Genomic DNA, 13,410 nt, shown 5'->3' on the forward strand with positions numbered 1-13,410 from the left:
ACCACCTGTTTAAACGGTAACTGTAACGGAATACAGTTACTCATATTTTGTATTTTAAATGCGTAACGGCGGTACATGTATTCCGTTACTCCCCAACACTGGTTATCATCAGTGTTGGTCAAGTTATTTGAAAAAAGTAATCAGTAACTAATTACTGATTACTTCCCCAAAAGTAATCCCGTTACTTTACTGATTACTTATTTTCAAAAGTAATTAATTACTTAGTTACTTAGTTACTTTTTAAAAATGATTTACAACCAGAAGAGGTGACAAAGCAATAGATCTTTCAGCCCAATTCTACTTTTTCTGCATAATCCATCATACAAAATGTAATCAAATGGAAAAGTCTATTTTTTTAAAACTTGTTTTATCCGTTTTAATCTTTTAACTTTATGCATCAAGTAAAAATTAAATTATATGCACCATTCTCTGACTTGAAGAAATTAGTTTAACATTTAAACCTATTTTCTGCACATTCCAGCACATAAAATAGTAACTAATCACTAGTATTTACACTATATTTTTGTGTTTACACTCACTCTTTCAAATAGATGCAAGTAAAACACAGCAGAAAATAAATAAAGTCAAAGACTAGCGGTCCTGTTGCTCTATTTTCACCTGTAAAGCAGGAGTAGGGTAGGCGGAGGTTTACCCTGGTGCACTGGTGTCAAGCCAGCCTCCAATTCCAGCATTGCAGTCAAGCCAGCCTCCATTTTGTTTTACGTTCCCTGTGTATTCAAAGTATTATGGCAAAAGACGTGGAAACCTGATTTCAAAATAAAATATCCTGAAGCATGACTTCTAAACAAAAGCCAACTTCCAGTAAATTAAGAGCACATTCATAAATATCAATTAGTCTTGTTTGCACACTCTAATGTTGGATACAAATGACATACCCTAGTATTCTAGTAGTAACATGTCAATATTAAAGCCATCTCCTTTTGGATTTCAAAGTAAAAGCCCTCTAAATGTTTATTTTTTAACTACTTTTTCAATTAATTCAGAATGGAAAATTCACGTTTCCACAGACTAGTTGCAGTCTATATTGACAGTATACAACCCCATAGTGATACCATGTCAATCCGGTTGTTCAGTCTGACGTCACTAGCCGTATCTGGACCTAAACTCCGCTGCAGGTCCATATATCAAACGATCACTATGGCATTACTGAGAGTTGAAAAACTGTCTAAAGTCTTTCATCTTTAATAAAATGATCAGCGTTCTGCTCTACCAGGTGTAACAATTGAGTTTAACATCCAGGCATCCATGAAAACGGAATTTATGACATTTAATGGAGTTAGAAGTTAGCAGGGAGTTAGCTCGCTAGCTTCTATCTAAATACAATATAGCATGTCCTGACTGCGGGGTTTTGGAAACAAATTAAAACGTACAGCTCTGTTATCACTTCCAGCATAAATGAAGACAGAAAACTAAACAGCAGTGACGTTTGTAGGGTTACTGAAGTTGGGCTAGCTGGTATATAATGATGTGCTACGTGACCGCTAGCGACACAGCTATGTTAGCATAGTATAAACAAGCTAACTTTTTTTCCACTCGATAAAAGTTAACGTGAGTGTTCTCGGTGGTCAGGAACAAATGTAATTGCATGGCAGGATGCTGTAAAAGGACCAAACTTCAGCCAGGAGAACAACTGAGATAATCCATCCACAATACGAGGTTAGTCATTCATATACTGCTGCATGGGCTGGGCTGTAGTTACATCCTAAGGTTTTAAAAACTGAGCTTAAATAAATGATTAGCGGTAATAAAAGCCGAGGAAGGTCAACAGTGATCACTGACAGTTTTAGGAGCTTTTTGAGATTAAATAGAAGAAAATACATAAAATTAAACATGTTAACAAGACAAAAGCCATATTAAACGCAGACTACTTTAGACCCGGAAGTAGGATTCCTCACGTCATCACTTAACAATCGGATATCAATCATTCTTATTTTACCTTTCAAAATAATGACCCTTTCAAATTGACCATATATCGGTGTGCGTTTTCAATGGCTTCAGAAAGCTATAAAATGGAAAATTGCTGTTTCCACAGAATAATTACTATCTATATTGACAGTATTCCATCCCACAGTGATACCAGGTTAATCTCAAGTCACTATGATTTTGCCTTTCAAAATAAGAGCCCTTTCAAATGACACATACGGGAAATAATATTTCAATGAATTCTGATTTCTCTAAAAAGACAAATTCTTGTTTCCACAGGAGAATTTCAATCTGGGTCAAGAGTATGCAAACCCACAATGATACCATATCAATATCAAGTCAGTCTGATTTTGCCTTCCAAATTAATGGCTTGTTGAAATTGCCCATTTAAGACCTCTTTTAACAATTTCAGAATGCTCTAAAAATGAAAATTGCTGTTTCCACAGGATAATTTTACTTTAGATCAACAGTATATAACCCCACAGTGACACCATATCAATATCAAGTCAGTCTGATTTTGCCTTTTTAAATTAATGGCCTGTTGAATTTACCCATTTAAGACCTAACTTTCAGTGGTTTCAGAATGCTCTAAAAAGGAAATTTTCTGTTTCCACAGGGTAATTCCACTTTAGATCAACAGTGTCCAACCCCACAGTGATACCATATCAATATCAAATCAGTCTAATATTGCTTTCCAAAATAAAAGGCTTTTCAAATTGCCCATATATGACCTACCCTTGGAGCGAATTCAAAATGCTCTAAAATGGAAAATTTCTGCTTCCACAGGATAATTCCACTTTAGATCAACAGTATACAACCCCACAGTGATACCATATCAATATCAAGTCATTCTGAGTTTGCCTTCCAAAATAAAAGCCGTTTCAAATTGCCCAGAAGCGCCGGGGGAAACGCGCTGGTATTAGGAACTGACTGAGACAGCAGGCGCATCGCGCACCACTGCCCAGTATCCTACTGGCCAATGTACAATCGATGGAGAACAAGCTCGATGACCTAAGAGCAAGGGTCACCTTCCAACGTGACATGAGGGACTGCAACATTCTGTGCTTCACGGAGACATGGCTGACCCCCACCGTGCCGGACCAGGCCGTAACTCCGTCGGATTCATTCTTTGTGCTCCGCGCGGACAGAACGGCAGAGTCGAACAAAACCAAAGTTGGAGGAGTGTGTTTCATGGTAAACAGAAAGTGGTGTGATGCCAGGAGCATTTCTACTCTCTCCAGCGGCTGCTCGCCACATCTGGAGTTCCTGAGCATTAAGTGCCGCCCTTTCTATCTGCCCCGTGAGTTCACCTCGGTCATCGCCACGGTGGTCTACATCCCACCCCAAGCGGACACAGGTATGGCTTTGTCCGAACTACATGATGTGCTGAGCTCGCTTCAAAACAAGGACCCGGGCGCAGCCCTCATTGTAGCAGGAGACTTTAACAAAGCGAACCTCAGACAAGTCATGCCAAACTTTTACCAGCATGTCTCGTGTCCAACGAGGGGGGATTGAATTTTGGATCACTGCTACACGCCATACAAGCAGGGTTACAAAGCTGTCTCACACCCGGCTTTTGGGAAGTCTGACCACAACGCCATCTTCCTCATTCCCCAGTATAAACAAAACATACAGAGGGAAGACGTGACCACGAGCGAGGTAAAACGGTGGACTGCCCAATCAGAAGCTACGCTACAGGACGCACTCAATGACGTCGACTGGGACATGTTCAGAGCATGCGCAGTCGACATCAACGAGTTTACGGAAGTAGCAGTATGCTTCGTCAATATGCTAGCGGAGGAGATTATCCCCACTGCGAGATTCCCCACATTCCCAAACCAGAAACCGTGGATGGACAGATCGATCCGCTCTGCAGTAAACGCCAGGACCGCCTCCTACAACACGGGTCTCGCCACTGGCGATATGAGCGCCTACAAAGCGGCCTCATACGGCGTACAGCGTGCGGTGCGCGGTGAGAGATGCCAAACGCCGATACCGGGAACGTGTGGAGTCCCGCTTCCACCAGGGCGACACACGGAGTATGTGGCACGGACTACGCACCATTACGGACTACAAAGCCAGGGACACTGCGCCGATCAATGCCAACTCTGCATTCACCAACGAGCTGAATCAGTTCTACGCCCGTTTCGAGGTTAGCCAGGCGGCTAATGCTATTTACCACCTGACTACTGAGGACAGTGATGTCATCAGCGAGAGACCGGTGACCAGCATCGCGGAGCATGACGTCCGAGCGGCATTGAGGAGAGTGAACACAAGGAAAGTGGCGGGGCCAGACGGCATCACCGGCCATCTGCTGTGCTGACCAGCTAGCAAGTGTGTTCACTTACATCTTCAACGATTCCCTGGCGAAGTCTGTGGTCCCCACATGCTTCAAAAGATCCACCATCATCCCTGTGCCCAAGAACAGCAAACCCTCATGGTCAGCCCACATTCAGGTCCAGACCAAAAAGGCTAGGCAGCGCCTGTATCACCTACGACAACTGAGGAAGTTCAGGGTCTCTCCAAAGATCCTCAGGATTCTCTATACAGGCGCTGTGGAGAGCATCCTCACACAGAACATGACATCGTGGTTTGGGAACAGCTGTGTGAAGGACCAAAAAGCTCTCCAGAGATTGATCCGTACAGCAGAATGCTGCTGCAGGATTGCTCTCCCCCCGCTTCAGGACACCTACACCAGGAGATGCCGGACTAGAGCAGCGTAGATACTGAAGGACCCGTCCCATCCTGGCAACAAACTGTTCCAACTTCTGCAATCTGGTAGAAGGTTCCGCATCTTCCGGGCAAAGACAGAGAGACTCAAGAGGAGCTTCTATCCCCAAGCCATCCGGGCCCTAAACACACACACCCGCCCTCTCACATCATCTATAATTGACTGAGACAGGACTCTCTTCCAGACACTAAACCAAGGAACAATGTACATTTCAAATTCCTTTAATTTTACATATGTTTATATTGTCTATCCTGTAAAATAGTCAGATGTCTATTCATATTAATGTACAGAATTCACCTGCTGGCTGCTACTACTGCACATTCACCCAATGTATATACTATATATATATATATATATATATATATATATATATATATATATATATATATATATATAAAATGTTCTTCCTCTACCCCCCCCCCCCCCCCCCCCCAAATTTGTGCACATGTTGAGGAGCGTGTCAGGTTACATTTCACTGTGTGTTATACTTGTATAACTATGCATTTGACAAATAAAGAACCTTGAACCTTGAACCATATACAACCTACTCTTTTAATGATTTCAGAATGCTCCAAAAATGAAAATTGCTGTTTCCACAGGATAATTTCACTTTAGATCAGCAGTATACAACCCCACAGTGACACCATATCAATATAAAATCAGTCTGATTTTGCCTTCCAAAATAAAACACTTTTCAAATTCACCATATACAACCTACTCTTGGAGCGAATTCAAAATGCTCTAAAATGGAAAATTTCTATTTCCACAGCATAATTTCACTTTAGATCAACAGTATACAACCCCACAGTGACACCATATCAATATCAAATCAGTCTGATTTTGACGTCCAAAATAAAAGCCGTTTCAAATTGCCCATATACAACCTACTCTTTTAACGATTTCAAAATGCTCTAAAAATGAAAATTGCTGTTTCCACGGGATAATTTCACTCAAGATCAACAGTGTACACTATCACGGGGATATCAAGTCAATTTCGAGTCGCCTTGATTTTGCCTTTTAAAGTAATGGCCCGTTGAAATTGCCCATGTATGACCCACTCTTTCACTGACTTCAGAATCCCATTAAAAGCAAAGTTGCTGTTTCCACAAGATCATTTCACTCTACATTGACAGTATACAACCCCACAGTTTTATCATGTCAATATCGTAATTATAATTGTTTATTTGGTACTTTTAATAATTAAACGCGGATGCTGTTAACAGGACAATTACTGTTTCCACTAAGTAACTGGAGTTCATGCAAACCATACACAACCTCAACAGTGGTAACATCTCCATCTCAAATCAATCTCGTTTTGCATTTCAGAGTAAAAGCCTTTTGACTTTGTTTATAGGAGCTTGTCTTTCCATAACTTCAGAATGGCATTAAATGGAAAGTTCCAGCTTCCACGAATTAATACCAGTTCATGCCAACACATATCATTGCATATAATCTAACAGTGGAGTTGGTGACCATACTTTTCGGTGACTTCAGAATGCTGTTAAATAGGAAAATCCCTGTTCCCATGGACTAATTTTTCTCTAAATCAATAATATACTCCCTCAAAGACTGTGAAAATCAAGTCTTTCTTATTTTGGATTTAAAAATAATTGCCCTGGAAATGTTTTACAAGCTGTTTTGTAATGTCTTTATTTTCTGGGAAAACTGAGGATCAAGGATATTAAAGGGTAAAGGCACTGATATCCAATAACTAATACAATATCAGTGCCTGGAGCTCAAATGTCAGTAAAAAGGTATGACGGATGCGCAGGAATTAATAAAGATCATTACTGGGATTAAGGGGACAGGCAACCAGTCAGCAGCCTTAACATACAGTATATGAGGTGTATAAAATTCTCAAAAGGATTCAGTTTGCAGCTCTCCATTTCCTCTTCCACACCAGGCAATGGCCTCCAAACATCACTAAGCCTTTGATTATTTAATCATGTGTTGATCCTTTTCCTTGACTGTATTTTGTGGCTTTAAACCTGACAAACACCCCCAACTTGACTATGACTTCTGGCCTGGTTATGCTACATACAACTTGAGAAACTAGACCAGGGCAATTCAAAGGAGCTTGCAAAGAAAAGCGTCTGGACTTCTTTAAGTTGCTTGAAGGCGTTTCACCTCTCTTTGCAAGCTCCTTTGACTATGATGACCTGGATGACTGAGAACCTTCACAGACAGGGCAAGGAAGGTTACAGGTTGTGGTATCAGCCAGTGTTCTCAGGACTAGCCCAGTAAAATCCACAATCTGTTTCTGAAGCCAGACAAGATACTTGTGTTATGGAACTTATTTTGTCTGGCTCCTGTATTGATGAAGTCAACACCATCACGGTTTAAGAACTATCAGCCAAATGCCATCATGCGAGATGAAAGTGCCAGGGAGCCAAATTCTCATTTACCTGAGACTGCAATTTAAAACATCTACTGACCCACACCAGGGCCAAGTATCTGGTTAGACACCATGTTTCGAAGGCCTTTGGTAATTGTGTTATGTTTGAATTTTGAAGCCGAATATTACAGGTCACCATGGCATTATGATTTTAGTTTAGCTAATTGATTCGTGTGATCTAGCATCATAGATAAATATATAGATAAAAGATATACAGCAATAGCAATGAACTGGAACAAAATCTGTAGTGTTTCCAAACAATACTGCTTCATGGAAACATGCATAAAATGAAAATGTTGAAAAGGTCCTTAAAAAGAAGTCTAATATTAATTTCTGCAACTGAAGACTTTTACAAATACTGTAGAATCAGTTAGCTTCATCCATCCATTCTCTTCCACTTATACTATCCAGGGTCGTGGGGGGTGCTGGAGCATATCCCAGGGAGACGCAGGGTACATATAGCGAGAGGCAAGGTACACCCTTTACAGGTCAATATCGTAATTATAATTGTTTATTTGGTACTTTTAATAATTAAACGCGGATGCTGTTAACAGGACAATTACTGTTGCAGGGGTAACACACAGAGACAGACAATCATTTGCACTCACATTCACATTCACACCTATGGGCAGTTTGGATTAATCAATTAACCTATCCCCACAAACTGCATGTCTTTGGACTGAGGAAAATGAAAACCAACGCAAACACGGGGAAAACATGCAAACTTCACACAGAAAGACCCCAGCCTGGTGGAATTGAACTGCTGTGAGGCAACAGTGCTAACCAAGCACACGGTAAAGTAAAATTTTTAGCTATTACATCAGCTCTAGTGCATATGATTACAAAGTTAAAATTTGAATATAGAGAAAACAGAGCTGGTTCGACAGAAACAACACAACTTTGTCAGGTTGGGGAACAGCATTTCTGGAACATTACTGAGCAGCATGGGGGCTCTAGAGGGATTGTCCTGGCTCCACTTTTTTTATATTGTATACAGCAGACTTCAAATATATATCTTTAGTCTTGCCAAATCCAGAAATACTCAGATGACACTGCAATTATAACGTGTCTCAGGAATGGGCAGGAATCTAAAGACTGGGACCTTTTCTTGCCTTGAGCAACTGGATTCAGATAATTATCTGCAGGCTTTTCATACAAATAGCAGATGAGCTAGGAATTTTTCTCTGTGATCAGAAAAATTATTGTAATTATTGTTTTTGTACGTAAGGCATTGTCTGGCACCTCTGTTTTGGTTTTTTTATAAAAACTGTTCCCGACTCCACTGTTAGATTATATGCAGTGATATGTGTTGGCATGAACTAGTATTAATTTGTGGTTTCTCTGTGAATTTCCCATTACGTCGTAGCGCACTCAGTGCTTGCTTGGAAGTTTAGGGGTTTTTTTCGCTGTAAAAAGAAGTTTTCTTCCCACGCACAACAGACGCTAATGTTTTTGTCACTTTTTATGGAATCAAACTCAAAATAAGGTCAGTACTTCCACGCTTTAAACGCTCATACTCTCTCCCGCACTCGATATATTATCCATTGTTGATCTGCACACAGCTGTTGTCACGAATGTCGCACTTGCTTACATCACTGTCATGAGACATTCTTGCAAAATAATCACGGTTTTAGTAACGCAGTAACGCAGCGTTCCTACGGGAAAGTAACGGTAATCTAATTACCGTTTTTGCAACAGTAATCCCTTATTTTACTCATTACTTGAAAAAAGTAATCGGATTACAGTAACACATTACTGCACATCTCTGGTTATCATGTGTTTGCTATGATGTGATGTGTAGTAATGGTTATTAAGGTGCTAATCGCTAATTGGGGATAAGCTAGCAAGCTCGACAATTAGCTGCCATGCTAAGCAGACGTTGGTAGCCAAGTTCATATGTCACTGTGGGGTTACGAGCTCACATGGCTTGTAGCTGTGCCAGAGAGCAAGCTTGGGTGAGCTAGCCTTAAAAAAAGACTATCGTTCGTTCTCCTGCCAGACGCCTCGCTGCTGTGCTGCCTCGCTGCTGTGCTGCCTTACTGCCTTACTACTGTGCTGTCTCGCTGGTGCCATTAAAGGACCGGCGGCTGCCATCCATTCATCCATCCGGACCTCGATTATTTGGACCGAAGTACTCACACACACACACCCGCACTCAGTGCCATACACTCTCTTTATTTTGCTGGCCAGCTAACACCATTGTTTTTTTTGGGGGGGGGGGGGGGGGGGTTGCATTCACAAAGACTATCCAAAGACATTTTGGTTATTGTCAAATAGACACTCTCTGATTACGGACTGAGGAGGTTGTGGTGTTACAACCCCAGGACTGAGAAAAAAAAGACTCTTTACACCAATATATTCACTTGTATATTCACTGAGAAAAAAAAGACTCTTTACACCAATATATTCACTTGTCTCCTGGTTAGGAGAAGTGGCTATTGATGGAAATATTTTTTTTCTTTTTTCTTCTTCTTGTCTTTGTTTACATTGTATCCCAGAGAAGTTTTAAGTTGTTCAGGTTGAAACATTTGCACTTAGAGTCGGTTAAGTTTCCTTTGATGTATCAGCGTCAAGCTGATGTTTAAGAGGGTAGGTTAAGGACGTATGTGCTCCAGTCCATCAATCCTTTAAAGTGCTGGACACAGATGGTAAATTGCCATCAGACCCTAAATAAATTGTCCTCTGCTGTTATCCATATTGCTTCACTCATTCTTTGGTGAGTAGATGTATTGGTTACATAGGTCTATTAGGTTATGTTGTGGTGATCCTCGGGTTGGGGAATGGGTGTTCCTACTGGAATGCAAAATTAAAACCAAGATGGACAAGAAAAGTTCAAAGCCATTAGGTGCTCAGCTTAGAAAAAAGAGAAAAGAAGAGGAGGAGAAACAAGTAAAAGATACAGGTAAGCAGATGTGTCATTGGATAATGGCAGGTCATGTATCCTGAAACTATCAGAATCAGAATACTTTATTAACCCCTAAAGAAATGATGTGGGCTACAGTTGCTCCAAGAAGAAATGGTAAAAATAGTAACAGTAACAGACTAAACTCCAAACAATACATTATGTTACAGATTATGTTTTAATATTAATTAGTCATTGTCAATTGTTGACTTGTCCTGTTTTCATTGTATGACAAATTATGATGGCTGTCTGGTAGCTGTTTGAATACTATGCATACTCACTCTCTCTCTCTTCATATGTGTGTGTATGTTTCTCTGGTGAAATTCAGTATGGTTCCGACAACAGTCTTATGTTTGTTATGTTTTATGTACAATCCTTAATATTTATACACACATTTATACACACACATACACATAAAGTTTAATGTGTGTGTGTGTGTGTGTGTGTGTGTGTGTGTGTGTGTGTGTGTGTGTGTGTGGAGAGAGGGGGTGGGATGTTCGCCCAGGGCGCCAAACAGGCTAGGACCGCCACTGTAAATGATTAATAAAATACATGCAATAAATGATTAATACACTCATGAGTCATCAGACATTATACTCGCAAATTATCTCTGATTTGATTGATTACCTTCCTCAATAAATTAGATTATACAGAACAATCTGCATTTTTCTTTTATTTTTCCTTCCTTTTTTCCAACCATGTTAGCATTCAGTCCCATTTCTATTTAAACATACAAGTAAATGCAATCATATCTGTTTTGTCGATGTCAAGCAACGTTTTAGTCTGTGCTGAACCATTTGCATTTGGCAAACAGTGTCTGTTTGCCAAATGCTGAGTTATATTCTCCACCTAGCTATGCCTTTGACTCCGGGGAAGGTAATGTGCTTCAAATTTATTTAAACATTTTAATGCTTTGTTGATGGAGAACACTTGAGTACATCCTGACCTTAAAACTGAAAGAATGTGCAAGGCAATGCTCAAACTGAAGAGAACTTGTTGGGCTACAGTTTTACAAGGGTTTGTCTCTTTGAGTGACTGATTTAAAAATGATGCTTAATATTAACAATAATTGTTTGGTGTAAAATACAGCTTTTATGAAGACGAAACTTGCTCACGGCTTCATTCACTCACCTTTTGTGAAGTTATACCGTGCTGAGAAACCAATGGCCTCGAGTTCACTATCAGCCACAAATTTGATGTACAAGTACCTCCCACTGGAGCGGACATATGACGGGCTTTCCTGCCCGCAGTAGCGACCAATTATGGGAGAGAAACCAAAGGGACCATCGCGGACTTCAATGTGGTCGAACTTACACTCCCAGGAGGGCTCGATGGAATACTTCTCATCAAAGAACAGGTCGATGCACTGCCGAGGAGAGGCTACAACAGGCCAAGAGGTTGAGAGAAGGTGAAGTTAACAGCAGGAGGAGTGGGAAGTGGTACTGTAAGGATGCTAAAAAACAAAACAAGATAAGGTCTCACCTTCTATAATATAGATGCATTCCCTCTCAGGTGGGTATTTCTCAGGGTAATTCGGTGATGTGAAATACCCTCCATTAGGCTTCTTTACCCAGGTCCCACACTCCCCAGCTGGTGTCACACCCGAGTTGTTCTTTACTAGAAGCGGGTACACAGGCAATATAAAGTACACAGTTTACCAAAAGTAGATCACATCCTTGTATCTTTAGTTTTAAAACATCCATATTTTTGTAGCACAAATTGGATTTGTCAAACTTTTCCATCTTTTGAGAAGATACTGCCAGAAACAATGGAAAAAGGTTAAAATAGAAGACTTTCAGCATTACAGGTTAGCTAATTATTTACTATACTGTGCTACAGTACTTTTTGGCACTATATTGATATTTTATTAGTTTAATATTATCACTGCACTTTTCTCATGAGATCATTATCACAAAATCTAATCTATCCATTCGCTTCCACTTATCAGGGTCGCTGGAGCCTATCCCAGCTGTTATAGGGCGAGAGGTGGGGTACACCCTGGACAATTTGGATTATCCGGAGGAAGCCGGAGTACCCGGAGGGAACCCACGCAAACACGGGGAGAACATGCAAACTCCACACAGAAAGACCCCAGCCTGATGGTGGAATTGAACTCAGGACCTTCTTGCTGTACAGCAACAGTACTAACCACCATGCCACCGTGCTGCCACTCAATCTAATAATTAGTTTTATTATTTCTCATGATAGATTAATATTCATACATTTCACTACATTTTAGGTTAAAACCCAGAGTAGTATTCGAGTATCAGGCCACCTGCCCTCTGCAGCTACATGAATGATATGGCAAGATGTGATAGATTACCTTGAGCTTTTGTTTTAGTAGCTGTGGCACTTGACAGCTCAGGTGAGAGGAGGCTTGCTGCTAAAGCTGACAGGACACAAAAAAGAAGACGTTAAAGATGACGTTGTTCGTAGGGAGTTGCTTGTATTTACTTTGAAAAAGCAACAACAGATAACTAAACCAGCATAAACACCGGTTAGACTAGGAGACTGTAAATCGGTGGCTGCTGTTTTTACTTTCTTATAGATAAAAGCTATTTGATATATTTATTTTTTGAATCACATGCACGAACAACAAGGGTCGCTTACTTACTGAACTATGTTCAATAAGTGAACGTTTCAGGGAACTTACCGATTTGCAGCACAAGTTTGTGCAGCATGTCTGTTCCCCGAGGATGTGTAGTTCAGTTTGCTGTTGGTTAAAGAGTGTCCATCAACCCACCAATTCCTCAGAGAATTCGCCAAATCCGAGAGCTGGCTTGTCCATCTCTCCCGCCGTGCGTCCCCGTCGGCTCAAAAGATTACACTCTCGTCCGCCACCAACCTTCACAATTTTTGCTCCACCTTTAGGCTGCCTTAATCCTCTGAAAAGATACAGCCTCCAGTCATTCACAAGGCTGCGCTGTCCCGAGGCTTGGTGCCTTAATCCAGCCTCCAGTAACGCAGTCAGCGCAGTTATCAATACAGTTCACTGGAATCAATTCAAAAATATTAATAATAGTAAAAAAAATTTACTATAACAAAAATGCAGTTGTACCCATTAAATGGTTTCATGTTTAATTGGATGAAATAAAATGTTCAGCACTTATCAAACAGGCAAATTTATGTCTGTTTTCATGAAATCTGAAGCAAAACCCGAAGATATATCCAGTGGCGGTCCTAGCCTGTTTGGTGCCCTGAGCGACCCCCCCCCCCCCCCCACACACACACACACACATATAAACTTTATGTGTATGTGTGTGTATAAATGTGTGTATAAATATTAAGGATTGTACATAAAACATAACAAACATAAAACTGTTGTCGGAACCATACTGAATTTCACCAGAGAAACATACACACACGCACACATATGAAGAGAGAGAGAGTGAGTATGCAAACAGCTACCAGACAGCCTTCATTATTTGTCATACAATG

The 13,410-nt window shown here is 40.7% G+C and overlaps 1 protein-coding gene across 1 annotated transcript in view; it reads right to left on the reverse strand.

The window, feature by feature from the left end:
• Positions 1-12,653, reverse strand: part of LOC146648690 (neuropilin and tolloid-like protein 1) — a 42,167-nt gene extending 29,514 nt beyond the window's left edge. The window contains exons 1-4 of the mRNA XM_085389409.1: positions 12,626-12,653; positions 12,296-12,361; positions 11,455-11,589; positions 11,104-11,352 (exon numbers count right to left, since the gene is read on the reverse strand). Coding sequence (XP_085245535.1) covers positions 11,104-11,352; positions 11,455-11,589; positions 12,296-12,361; positions 12,626-12,653 — 478 coding nt within the window. The remainder of the gene's footprint in view (positions 1-11,103; positions 11,353-11,454; positions 11,590-12,295; positions 12,362-12,625) is intronic.
• Positions 12,654-13,410: the final 757 nt, after the last annotated feature.

This window comes from Rhamphochromis longiceps, linkage group LG18, assembly GCF_057381845.1.
Source record: "Rhamphochromis longiceps isolate RC_006_pf linkage group LG18, R_longiceps_female_GT1.1, whole genome shotgun sequence".
Taxonomy (NCBI): Eukaryota; Metazoa; Chordata; class Actinopteri; order Cichliformes; family Cichlidae; genus Rhamphochromis; species Rhamphochromis longiceps.